Raw genomic sequence first — 13,617 nt, forward strand, 5'->3', positions numbered from 1 at the left:
AATACTTTCAAACTATCTGGGAATTTGTAGGTGAACTATTCTGGTATTTGGGATCAGAGGATTAACTTGGTCTATGTAGCAATCACAGGTTGAAGCAGCAGGCTTCAGTAACATTTTTGACATGTTTTAACACCTTGTCTAAAACAGATCAGCCTTGATTTTGAGATTGATTCTGAGTGTGGTCCAGGGTTCTGAGTGTGCTTCAGGGCTGGACTCTGAGGAGTCTTACGGACCCACATCGGACTACCGTGACTGGTACAATGAAGTCCAGTATTTGGAGTCGGAGTCCGCAGGGTCCTACTACCCTTCCATGGACTACAACGAGGGCTACATGGATTATGAAAGGAATGAGTACAGCGACGTTAGTCTGCCGTCAGACTCTGAGTTCAACTGCGGAAATGATCCTTCGATGGAGGTGCAGGAGGTCCTCTATGGAGACGCTCCCTTGGACAGCGACACAACGTCTGCAGACTACCAGCGCGACGGGCCTCTGGTACCCAAGCTTCCCTCCAAGGCTCCGCCCAGGGCACGCCGCTCTGAGGCATGCAAGCTGCCTCATGTGACTTTCAGAGAGGTGTCGTCGTTGTCCGAGGAGGAAACTCCCGGAGACAAGCAAAGTAGCTGGTGCGCCTGCTGAAATGAGTGCGCAGAAGTCACCGCCCCTAAATCGGTGAGGGGCGATCTCCCACAGGTAGGTTGGACTTCAACAGGCTTGGGTTCTTGCCGGCTTCCCTGGACTCTCTAGCAATCCTCGATGTAGTTTAATACGTGTCCCTGTCAGTGTGTCTGTCCCCATCACATTGTCTGTGCCAATCACTTTGTCCCCCTTTGTGTCAGTGCCTGTACCTGTCAGTGTGTCTGTTCCCGTGTCTGTTGTTGTCCTGGTACATGTCCTTCGCCCCTCTGTCCTGTTCGCGCTGGCCTGTATCGGGTCGCTCGGTCCTCCGGCTTCGCCATTTGGCGTTGTTTTCGGGGCTGTAGCCCGATAGGCTGGCACGTTGCTGGCAAGACGCGCCATTGGGGAGGGGCTCTGTCACGGTATGGCCCCTCCTCCAAAACATCTCCCCGTGTGTGTTTGTGGGTGTGTGTGTATGTTTGTCCATGAGTCCACACGCTCCCTCTGTTCCACACCTGATCCTTCTTGGGTGTCATAAAAGTCTATCGTTTACGTGTTACTGTGTCAGTCTTTAACAATGATAGCGTGTGTGCTGTGTGTTCTCTGTTTTATGTGTTAATAAACATACACTGCAGATTAAAATTTGAGAACACACAATTTCCTAAATGTCAAGGTCACTGTGTAGTCCTATGTGAATTTATCCTAACAGGAGTAAAAGAGCAGTATTTTAGATAATTGAAAAAGAACAATAATCAAATTTAGAGAACACTTACACGCAAGCCTAGTTAAACTCTCTGTTTACACACCAGTGAATGAATGTGCATGTGTTTGTGTCAGTATATGCAAGTGTAAGTTATCACCCAAACCTCATCCAAACATGCAAATCCTCTCTCTCTCTCTCTCCCTCTCCCTCTCTCTCTCTCTCTGTGTTTGTGTGTGTGTTTAGGGGATCTCAGGTTGGACGTCCCTCACGGTGGAGCTCATGGTCTCTGCATCTAATGGACGGTTGCCTGTATTGAGAAGCTGTATTTGTTGCCTGTATTGAGAATAAAAATTGGGAACTGTATTGAGAAGCTTGGCTTATATTTACTGGGGTTTTTATAGGTTCCTCTGAATCATTATGAAACAGAACTTTCCTTCTGTTTATTTAAATAATGAGGAAGGAAACCAGTGACCTCCCCCTGAGAATTCAGGAGGTCTGATCAGATATTTTCATTCCCATGCAACCACATGACAGACAACAGCTTGTAAGTATGCTTGTGTGTTTTAACCGATATTACATTCAAGTACTCTGCATTTATAATTAGGCTGTTTGAAAAGCTTGTGATTTCTGGATTTTGTCATTAATTATGTAACAGTATGGAATAATCCAGTGTCTTTTATTGAGGCAGATTTAGCACTTCTTTATTTCCTTTCACTTCTAAAAATTGCAACATTAAAATATCCTTGAAACATTGTTTAGGAGTACACTTGCACAGGCATGCACAGTTTGGCAGGTTCAGCATCTTGCTAGTTTACCATCTCACACATCATCTCACAGATTCATCTCACATGTTCACAATCTTACATGCTTGCTATTTCACTGGTACGCCATCTCACATGTTCACCATCTCATAGGATCACTATCACAGGTTCATCTCTCAGGTTCACCATGTCTCATGCTCACCATCTCATAGGTTCACCATCTCTCATGTTCACAATGTCACAGGATCACCATCTCTCATGTTCACCGTCTCACAGGTTCACCATCTCACAGGTTCACCATCTCTCATGTTCACCATCTCACAGCTCCTCCACAGTGTTCTATTACTGACCACAGGGCTGCTGCTGTTGCAGTTATTTGAGTGACAGGATCTTCTCAGCCCAGTAGGGACATTGACAGCAACATCGCTGTGCTTGATACACTCTTCACCTCACAACATCCACTGCCATGCTACTGCAATACCTCTACCATACCTGGTCACACTATATGTGTAGCTCAGCACCCCAGTACTTGTCGTCTCGTCTGTACCTATCTCACACTGCACACACTTGCTGCTGTTTGCACACTTGTCTTTTATGTTTAGACATAGTTTATGTATAAGATATATAGTTTATATATATATATATATATATATATTACATATAGTTTATATTTTGTTTTTATGAAGTTTCTTTCTCTATTTATCTTATTGAAACACCAAGAGAATTCTTGTACTTGGCAAATTCTGATTCTGATACCACTTCCATGCCTCTATCATGGCTGTGTAACTGCTGTGCTGAGAATGAGCCATTGCAATAATGTCCTGTCAGCAGTAGTCTTGTGGTCACACACTGACCAGTGATGAACAGGGTAGAAGGGAGTGACAGACTGCGCATGCCAAGAGATGTGAGCGTGATCTCACAAAACCCTGCAGGGAATTACAACAAGTGAGAGAGATGTCATTAGATTCTGCTTGAATAAAGTTGTAAGAGAGTACAAAAGTGAACCCTGATATTAGTCCTGACCTTAAAATGAACCCTGATTCCAGTCCTTACCTTAAAATGAATCCCAACTCCAGTCCTTAAAGAACCCCAATTCTTACTTATTCTTACAAATATTCTTACACATTTGTAACTGTATCATCATTCTAGTCTTAGCAGAGGACCAAGCTTAGTTTGGAGAATATATTAATTACATATTAATACAATACATATCAAAAATAATAACGAAACTTAAATACATTTTGTCCAAAGGGGAATACTGTGATACTTGTAATGGGAGGAAATATTTCAGTAGCAGTGTTGCTCATCTTACTGGCTGGTAAACCTTTTTGTCAAATCTCTATTAATATTTTTCTATGATTGTGCCTGTGAGAGTTAAAGGTGCATTAAGGGGATCTCTACAAATCACCATGGCCATTTTAAGCCACCATTTTATATTTCCCTAACACTTACCTGAGAATTGAGTCTTGTAAAAAAATCACTTTATGGAAAAAGAGAAAATATGAAATACATGAAGACCACAACGGATTTAAGATTTGTCACTAAATCCACCTCCTTGCACCTTTAAATTGCATGCCTCCATCACCAGTATCTGTTTGTTTATGTTGCAACAGTGCACTGCTTTGTATGTTTTAAAACTGCAGAGTCCTGTTTGTGGTTCTAATGCCAATGTGTGTTTGTGTGGGTTTCATTAAGTTCAACTTCATCATCAGCGTCATTAGCATTCACACCATGACAGTCAGACTCAGTTAAAGAGAAGAGATATTGATAAGAGTGTACACACACACACACACACACACACACACACACACACACACACACACACACACACACACACACACACATTATAGGGGTGAGTTTTCTCAGAGCTTTTGTGTTATTGGATCTGAAGTAAAAATCCCCTGCAAATATACACCTGATTCCTCTAATGTCATAGAGGGAGAGTGGTATCATATCCAGAGATCTGATGGAGAACCACAACACCCTTGACGAGTTTCTATAAGCACATTGTGGAATGACTGTACACTGATAATGTACAATGTGAAAGTAAGTGACTCTGGAATTTATAACTTCAGATTTAAAACATGGAGTAGTGAATGGATATCTGCTTCATCTGGAGTTACTCTCACTGTTACAGGTAATATAAAGCAAACAACAACACCCCCCCCCCACACACACACACACATCAATACACACCCACTGACACACACACACACACACACACACACACACGCGCACACACACACACATCAATACACACACACACACACACACACACACACACACACACACACACACACACACACACACACACATCAATACACACCCACTCACACACACACAGTCACTGTCCTTTTTCAGCATGCAAGAGTTGGCCTTTACAGAACTCTGGTGTGGTGTCTACAGTGTAGTAAAAGGTGAATTAACTATATTATGTATATAGAGTTCAAGGAAGAGGATAAAACAAAGTTTTCATAATTGTATTCATATCAATAAATAAATGAAAACATTTAAAGTTACCATCAACTTCCTTCAAAGGAAGAGACGTAGATTGTTTAGGTAACTGCGCCCAAATTAAAGGGCCTTTTAGATTAGGGGCACTTTTGAAACAGAAACAGGGAGGGTTCAGTTGCAATTGTATACTCTTTGAAATGGGGGGCCAGGCTGGGGCCAGTGGCTATGTTAGAGGGGCCATGTGTTCATAAGAGCAAGGAAACTCACTCCTCATTTACTCCTCGTACTGTGAAAAAACAATACTGGAATACGTATAATAATGTTCAAATATATATATATATATATATATATATATATATATATATATATATATATATATATATATATATATATATATATATATATATATATATTCACAATTTGGGGAAACCAGTTATCCCAGAGAACGTGAATCTGTAAATAACATTTGTTACAGAACATAACATTTTTTTTTTTGTCAAATTTCTTGTGTGAGTTATACTAAGAATTCTAGTATCACACTTGATACATCCATGGTACATAATCATCTTGACTAATGTTGTAAAGTTCATTCCATTTATTGAGGAAATCAGTAGTATCTTTAAGGAAGGAAGGTAACTGGTAAACTAACTCCATATTGAGAGAGAGGCTCTGTTAGGAATAGACTGCCTGAAACAATGGGATGTCCTGGTGGATATTTATAGGCAGGTGTTTCTAAAATTGAGTTCAGTGAGTATATATACATGATGGATAAATATTATGCAGATTTCCTCTGCATTTATCTGGCTTGGTTTAAAAGCAAATATTAATATTAAAAGCTAACATAATTAATTATTAATATTCATTCATATTTTATGAATTACCAGAATTTATTTTTTCCTGAATGTGACTGTATCTGTGTTTTAGGGTGTGACATACACTTGTGTGCTCTGAAAGGCTCAAATGTTGATCTATCCTGCTCTTATAAATACCCTGGAGGACAAACGGTGACAGAATCATTCTGGTTCATTACAGAGCAGCAGGTTGGTGTTGAAGCTGTGGATGTGAGAGAGGAAGAGGAGTATGAGGGGAGAGTGCAGTATAGACAGAGCTCCCAGAATGACTGTAGTATGACAATCACTCACCTGAGAGAGAGTGATGCTCACTCTGTGTCACTGGCAACTTCTACTAGATTACAGTGAACTCATGCTGAGTCACATATGGCTAAGACATAAGACAACTACAGCATTTTTAGATATATTTCAATTTAAGAGTTTTCAGTGTTTAAGGTATTTTGGGAAATTTTTTTTTTTTTTCGTTTTTCCATAAATCACTGCGTTTAATTTTTAAATCCACTGTGTTTATGTTTACATACATATTATTGGCAGTTGGAAGTTTTAATCAACCACTGCTGTTCTTGGAAAAAAAAAGAAAAAAAAGCAATATTTGTAAAGCAACCTTGAGTTTGAGAAAGGTGCTATATAAATGCAACTAATAATAATAATAATAATAATAATAATAATAATAATAATAATAATAATAATAATAATAATAACCTCTGTTGGCCTCCTTCATGGGTGGCCTGGTTTTGACCAAAGAGCAAGTGTTACATTTTTTATTAGACTCTTACTGTGACAGGATGCAGGCGTGAGTCTCAAAACAACCAAACAATCAAACAAAGACACAAAAGTCTTTTAATGGCAAAAATTTAAGTAAAAGAATAAAAGTAAAAGTAAAAATAAGAGGACCATTTAAATGCTAAAGCCTTTACACATTGACCATCATCCACATAGTCAATTATAACTGGTAATAAAACCTAGTAAATAAACAGTAAATTACTTAGTAAATAAAAACTGGAAACAGAAGGAATATTCACAGGGATGGAAATGAGGAACAGGGGAGGCTGGAGACACACTAATGAGTAATAAAGGGGGACATGGCAACATGTGAGGAAAGGAGTGTAAACACAACACACACGGTGACACGTTAACCGAGGACAACAACACATCAAACATGGCGAGAGGCATCACATGGATGAGGGCGTAAAGGAGGGGTCTATACTGTAACTGCACTTATAAGTAGTGTTCATGCAGACACTTAGGAACACAATAAAGCCTGATATGTAATTGTATAAACATGCACAAAATATACTGACATTACTTGCCCTTTTTAAAAACAGGTCATTCATGAAAGGGCCCACTGGAAACTTGGCACAACTTCCCTGAGAACAAGACAAGTGACACAAGACAAGTCTTGTCTCCCAGCTTCTGATTATATACAACTGACTTTAAAAGAACTGGTAGTCTGCTTGTTCAGCTATGATTTACTCAGTTTATGTGTTACAGGTGTTTATGGAAAGGACAGCTGCTGGAGTGTAACTTACGTCACCCAGAGCATCTGTGCTCTGATTGGTTCATCAGTGGACATACGCGGTTACTACACCTTCCCGGATCAGCAGCCCACCCCCCAACCTGCCTGGTACGCCAGACTCCACCCACAGGTCAAAGAGCTGAGTCATGCTGATGACCGAGTGGAGGTTTTCAGTCACAGAGCTAATGTGAACACACTAAGCCTGAAACATCTCACAGAGAGTGACTCAGCAGAATATCTCCTCCGATTTAAAGCCCCCTACATGATACACACAGAGAGCTCTGCTGGTGTGTCTCTCTCTGTCACAGGTAAGATAAGTCTTCTGTGTCTGGCAGTGTCACATGGTTCACCATCTGTGTGTTGAGCCCTGAAGACACTTATGAGAGTCTCCCATACAGGCCTGAAGGTGAATGTGGACTCTCCAGCAGTCCCAGGATCAGAGGGACAGACAGTAAGACTGAGCTGCAGCTCCACCTGCACGCTGCCCAACAACCCCACCTACATCTGGTACAGGAATGGACAGCCTGTATATAACCAGAACACTAATGGACTGTATGTGTATGACAGTAGTGAGGATGCAGGCAGCTACTCCTGTGCTGTAAGAGGATATGAGGAGCTCCGCTCTACTGCTGTCTGTAAGATCCTCACATCTATTAGATTCTAGAAAAAAACATTTGTTTGTTTGAGTGTTGTTTGTTTGTTTTTGCTGCTGGTTCTGCCTACATGTTTATAAGTAGCTGGGAAGCACCTTTCACTGTTGAGGGCTCTATACATTTGTGGGCACTGGCTAGCTGGTTCAGCAGTACTACATCAGTGTGTTTTGTTTGTGTTCTCATTGTCTCTTGCTCTTGTCCTCACTTTAAACTGCACTCACTCTGTGTCACTGGCAACTTCTACTAGATTACAGTGAACTCATGCTGAGTCACATATGGCTAAGACATAAGACAACTACAGCATTTTTAGATATATTTCAATTTAAGAGTTTTCAGTGTTTAAGGTATTTTTGGAGTCTATTTTGTTGTTTTTTGTTTGTTTTTTAAATGTTTGCCCATAATTCACGTTTAATATTTAAATCTACTGGGTTTATGTTTAAATCCATGTTGTTATACTCAGTGCTAAGTCATTACACTGTGGCTATGCAACTGTTTTATTCATTTTACTGATAGTCTTACAAATATTCTTTTTACAGTTATTGTGTTCATTCAAGTTATATACTGAATGTTACTGTTTTCGTAAATATTTCTATAGTTGACTGATATTGGCTACTTTCAAACACGAACACTTAAAATAAAAAAAGATTAAGTGTATTAATTTTCATTCCTGCTCTCCTGTTCAGACCCTCCCAGAGTCCCGTCTGTTACTGACCGTGTGTCTGGTGACTCGGTGATACTGCTGTGCTACAGTGACTCCAACCCCATCAGTAATTACTCCTGGTACAAGAAGACAGGAAGTGATGTCTTACTGTTAGGAAATGGCACCAATTTAACTATATCTACAGGAACAAGTGGACGTTTCTACTGTGTGGTGCAGAATCAATTTGGATCATCTAACTCATCAGAATGGTCATTTACTTCAGGTACAGTCTGGGTTGAATTCACTGCCTTATTGTCTACATGGTGATTAAAGAAAGTGAGACAACTATCCTGCACTTCCAGTGTCAGTTTGATGAGATCATACAGCAAGACTTCTGTGACTGTTCACACGTCTGTGTAACATGCTGCCCTCTCCTTCCTGATGCAGGGAACCCAGCTGGGACATACGCAGCTTCTGGAGTCACTGTGGGTTTGTTTCTGACTCTCATTGCTGTCTGTCTATGGATGAGGTAAGAAGCTGAAGCCGCATTTATATGACACACCCTGCCAATGCTGTAGGCTGTTTACTGCTCAGTCCAGAGAGTCTTTGCTCTGATATTTACAGTATAGGGTCACAAAGTACCATCAGGTCACTGTACAAAAGAGCAAAGAAAATAAACAATGACAATTAGACTGAAGTAAAAAAACAAAACAAAACAACAACAAGAACAAATTGAAGATGCAATAAAATTTCAAAACATGAGATATGTTATTCTGGAATTGTTAAAAAAAGAGAAAAATAGAGTTGCAAAGGCATAGTAATTACATCACTCAGACAGCAAGCTGGTGGTTGGAAGAAAATATCAGTCAGGCAATCAACTAGGCTGAGAGGAGGCAGCCTGTATGAGAGGACTGGATGAGCAGAAAATTGCATATAATGCATACAGCAGTGAAACTGGAGACCATGCTGTCTAGTAATGATGCCAAGGTGGAGAATTATTAATAAAAAGTAGAGGACCAAGTATTCAGGCCTTGAGAACACCATGAGATAGGATTGATGGGTATGACTTTAACCTACCAAAGGAGATAAATTGCTGTCTGTCAGTGACATATGATTTAAACCACATAAGTATAATTTCAGTGATGTCAACAAGGTTTTAACACAAATCATTTTAACTAGAGTTTGATTAACACAGAAGCTATTGAGCCTATTGATGTTATTACTGTGGTTCACCACCAGGGGGCGAACCACAGCTGTCAGCAGCAGGAGTGAGGAGACCAGCGCAAAAGTGAGTTTGAAGAAGAGTCGACAGAGGATTGAGATTTCAGTCCAACTCAAAATCCCTGCAAAGTTTTCCTTAAAGGGTCCAATGACCAAAGTAACAGAGTTAAGCCTGTATTTTGATTATTAATTACATAAATCATTAATCACCATGTCCCAATTCTCTTTTTCAGCATGATTCTACTCCTGTAGATGATAACTTTTCAGCCTTGGACATGCCCTCTGACCCCACAAATCACGACGTTCACTACTCCAACATTAATTTCACACGCTGCCACACACAGGAAGTATCTCTCTACTCTACTGTCCAACTAACAATGGCTCTTAGTCAAGAAGAAGAAGTCGAGTATGCCAGAGTGAATTTCTCTGCCTGGTAGGCAATGCAAATGGTTTAGTTAACCATATTTCTGTCACACTTAGACACACCTTCACACATACACATGCACTCACAAAAACATGCATGCACACTAATGCTGATGAGATACCCCTCCCTCTAAAAATAAATAAAACTAAAAATCTTGACAGAGGCCAAAACTATTTTAATAGTTATAGAAAATGCTTATACCTATTGGCCAGCTATTTTAAATCCTAAAATTTTACATGCTTTATTCAATTTTAAAATTTGGTTTCATGTTAAGACTTAAAAAATTTAAAAAATAATTACTGCAAGTGTATAGGTTAAGTAAACTCAAAGATGAAGAATTCACTGTTTTGGAAAGCATGCATCAGTAAAACAATTGTTCGAAACATCAGTTTGTTAAATAAAATATCTCTCAATATATCAAAACCATAAAATTGCACTTTTTGGAAGGAAATGTCTAGTTGTCCTTTTAGCTAAAAGATTGCGCTATTCAAACAGGATTTACTCCTCTCCACTCCCATCACACATGGCTTACCTAAAGATTCAGTCTTGGGCTTGATTTTATTGTCTTTACACATGCATCCAGTAGTTACAATTTTTCCAGAAATAGAACTATATTAAAAATAAACTTTAAATAGCATTCCTCACACTTTATTTTGAGTAGTCCTTTGGAGATAACTAATAAACTCTCAAACTCTCTGAAGTGGCAGTAATGAATCATCTAAAACATTCAAGTTAATATCTTTATTGTCACGTTACAGCCCCGCCCCATCTTCAAACGTCTTGGTGTGTGTGTGTGTGTGTGTGTGTGTTCGTCTGCGTTGCCACGCCCTTTTGTGTCGTCCACCTGTTCTGTATTAGGTGTAATCCTCTTGTGTGTGTATGTGTGCATATGTCTCCTGTGTTGTAGTACGTGTTGTTGGTGTTTGAAAGGTGTTTACTCAGCTGTGCAGTGTTAGATGTGTCGTCTGTGCGTTAATAAAAACGTATGTTTGAACGTGCCCCTTCTCTGCATCCTGTTAAGCCTTGAAGCGTGCCCCACAGCGAGAAGCAGTTGCAGTTAACTGTGCTTTCACCAAGGTTTTGTTTTAGTTGTGTATTCATGCACATTGAAGCAGATCTACACTTAGATCTAATTAGCAGAAGCCTAACACTGACCCATAACCGCACATTTTTCACTCTGGAAAGGCATCAACATTTAAAACTTATTAAATAAACCTGTTTGGAGAATTCCACAAAACCTTTCCACAAAAATGTGCCTCACAGAAGGTTTACAAGCCACTTTGTAAGCAACTTTGTCCTTTTCTTAGTACAGGGAAACAAGTTAAAATGATCTGTGCTAATTGGCCATTCACTAACGACCACACACTAGACAGAGATTAGGTTAAAAACAATATAATTTTCCTGAAGAGTTACAGTAAATGATTTTTTATTTTAGATTATGTTCTTTGTGTTTTAAAATTTTGCAGCAAGGACGAAACCCACATCTACAGCACAATCTCAAGAACATGAGAAGAAAATCCTCCACCAACCATCAATCTCCAGTCCTGCGTGAAAATGAGAAAAGTGCCAACAGTCTTCCACCTCCTCCAAACACATATGAAATTGGTACAAACTACATTTAAAATCTTGCTGGTGATTTTGATTTATTTTAGGGATCAGTCAGACAGGGTATTATTACCAACTGGACCAAGATACACATTATAAAATGTTTATGACATTATTTTATGTATCATTTATTACATTTAGCCACAGATTGCTTACCACTGCAAGAAGGATGGTTAGAAACTCTGCATGTTATATACATATACAAACATGTCATAAACATGTATTTCATGTCATAGACATGTAGAATAATAATGATACACCAGCCCACAGTAACAGGACAGACTTTAATTCACTTCACTGCATTCAAGGATCTCGGTTCTCTTTGTAATATTACCACACATGAAGATGTTCTCTGCAGTGCAGTGACCAGTGTCCAGTGACCACTGTACATACACAGTACTGCATAATTCACTGTCCATGACATTATGATGATGTTTCCCTACCATTGTTTCATTCTCATTGATTAGTTTTTAGTACAATATGGTACCTTGAGAGGTGACTGGCTAGAATGAATGTCCTTGAAGGTTTTAATTTTAATTATTTATTCAGACAAATATTTTTAACACAGCATTCCCAGGTCACAGAGTAACATTCCCAGGTCCCAGGTCACAGAGCAGGGGGTCTAATAGCCTTCATTCTTGAATCCTGTACAACAAGTGACTGTTCCACTTATAGTTGTTGGGTAGCTGAACACTGTACTTTAAATTCAGAACGAGAGATCTAAATCGTCCTTTCGCCCAGTCGGCCCTGGAAACAGAACTCAGCACAGATGTAATGGCACGATCTACTCACTGGGTGGCAGCAGCGATGTGATAAGACCCTCAAAGCCGATTGTGCAGAGCGTGCCCCATATGGATAAGATTTAACATTTGCTTGTTTATATTACAGTACATTTTCCATGGCTACTCTGTATTTGCACCGAAGGCAAAGTTACATTATGCCTGAAATATTTCTGTTACATTTATCACAAAAGGCTTCACACTTCTTGCACTCAGTAAATGATTTAAAAATTGTAAAAATGACTTTTGTGGAATTCATTCTTTATTCTTGTTGGCTCCTTATCTGGTTCGCCAGCATGTTGCTTGCCCCAGAGCCATGATGATGTTTCCTCCAGACAATTAGTCGTCACTCCTAACATCTGAGTTACTGTTAAGAACTTTAGCCAAATATTTAGCAATTTTAGTCAGAATGAGACTACCAGAGCCCAGACTAAGAGCAAACGTGGCGGCTGACTTCCTGACTACAGAAAACACCTGCATTCATGTAAAAGGAAGTGCATCTCACCATCTGATTATCTATCAAAAGGTACTTACATGATGGACCGCCAGAGTCCATCTTTGCACATTATAGTTTCCTAATTTACCTCATACCTGGACATGCCTAATAATCTATTCTCTCGTTCTGCCGAGATACACCAACCCCTAAATCTCATGTTGTTACTGAGCCTCAACCCGTCTCAGCTGCCATGGCTCCTCCCACCACCCCCTGACGCCCCCTGCTGTAGCCCACCACACCTCCACACCAGCCAACTACTTCTCCGTTGCGCTTGATGGACGTTCTCATGCGGGATGGGTTTCGGACATGCGCATGCCGTCGTGATCAGACTTGGACTTCTAGAAAACTGGTCTAGAAATTGATTGCTCATTTCTTTATTTTTCTTATTTATTTGTTTTCTCTCTCTCACTCACTACTTACTTCACTCTTTACTGTTTATATTGTTACTATTGTAGTGTCTGTTACTGGTCAGAGGAGGACGGGCCCCCCTTTGAGTCTTAGTTCCTTTCAAAGATTCTTCCTCGTGCTCTAGGGAGTTTTTCAAATTATGAATTTGGATTTCTTTTTCCATTTTGATTTGATGAAGCAATGATTTCATACAAGGTAATGTAAGCCTATAAAATTTGTAAATTGCAAGGCAAACTTGGCCAACTGAATATTTGCTGTCTAACACTGAAGCTTGAATATTTCTACAGTTAACCAGGCTTGAATATCTCTACAGTTAACCAGGTCTTCCTTGCACTTGGTCTGCTTGGCTTACCACACATTATTGGCTTTCAAAGTTTTCTTCCAGTATATCATATAACAAATTGCACATTCTTGTTTATGTGTATAAGGTTGTATAAGGTTTCTTCTTCAGTGTCCAGACTGTCCTATTTCAACCATTGTATTAATTTCA

The 13,617-nt window shown here is 39.6% G+C and overlaps 1 protein-coding gene across 1 annotated transcript; it reads left to right on the forward strand.

Moving 5' to 3' along the window:
- Positions 1–1,856: 1,856 nt before the first annotated feature.
- LOC118240431 lies at positions 1,857–12,383 on the forward strand. Its single transcript, XM_035520763.1, has 10 exons — positions 1,857–1,863; positions 4,156–4,217; positions 6,877–7,209; positions 7,300–7,536; positions 8,238–8,321; positions 8,400–8,477; positions 8,642–8,723; positions 9,434–9,482; positions 9,649–9,848; positions 11,306–12,383. The coding sequence occupies exons 3-10, from the start codon at positions 7,164–7,166 to the stop codon at positions 11,346–11,348; spliced, it is 819 nt and encodes a 272-aa protein (XP_035376656.1). The 5' UTR covers positions 1,857–1,863; positions 4,156–4,217; positions 6,877–7,163; the 3' UTR covers positions 11,349–12,383.
- Positions 12,384–13,617: the final 1,234 nt, after the last annotated feature.

The sequence above is a fragment of the Electrophorus electricus genome, chromosome 21, assembly GCF_013358815.1.
Source record: "Electrophorus electricus isolate fEleEle1 chromosome 21, fEleEle1.pri, whole genome shotgun sequence".
Lineage (NCBI taxonomy): Eukaryota > Metazoa > Chordata > Actinopteri > Gymnotiformes > Gymnotidae > Electrophorus > Electrophorus electricus.

Excerpts from the sequence above, each read along its gene's own strand:
- LOC118240431 (XM_035520763.1), top strand. The coding sequence starts at position 7,164 with ATGATACACACAGAGAGCTCTGCTGGTGTGTCTCTCTCTGTCACAG. Across the intron at positions 7,537-8,237 it reads GCTCCGCTCTACTGCTGTCT|ACCCTCCCAGAGTCCCGTCT; the intron begins GTAAGATCCTCA and ends TCTCCTGTTCAG. Across the intron at positions 9,849-11,305 it reads AGAGTGAATTTCTCTGCCTG|CAAGGACGAAACCCACATCT; the intron begins GTAGGCAATGCA and ends AAAATTTTGCAG.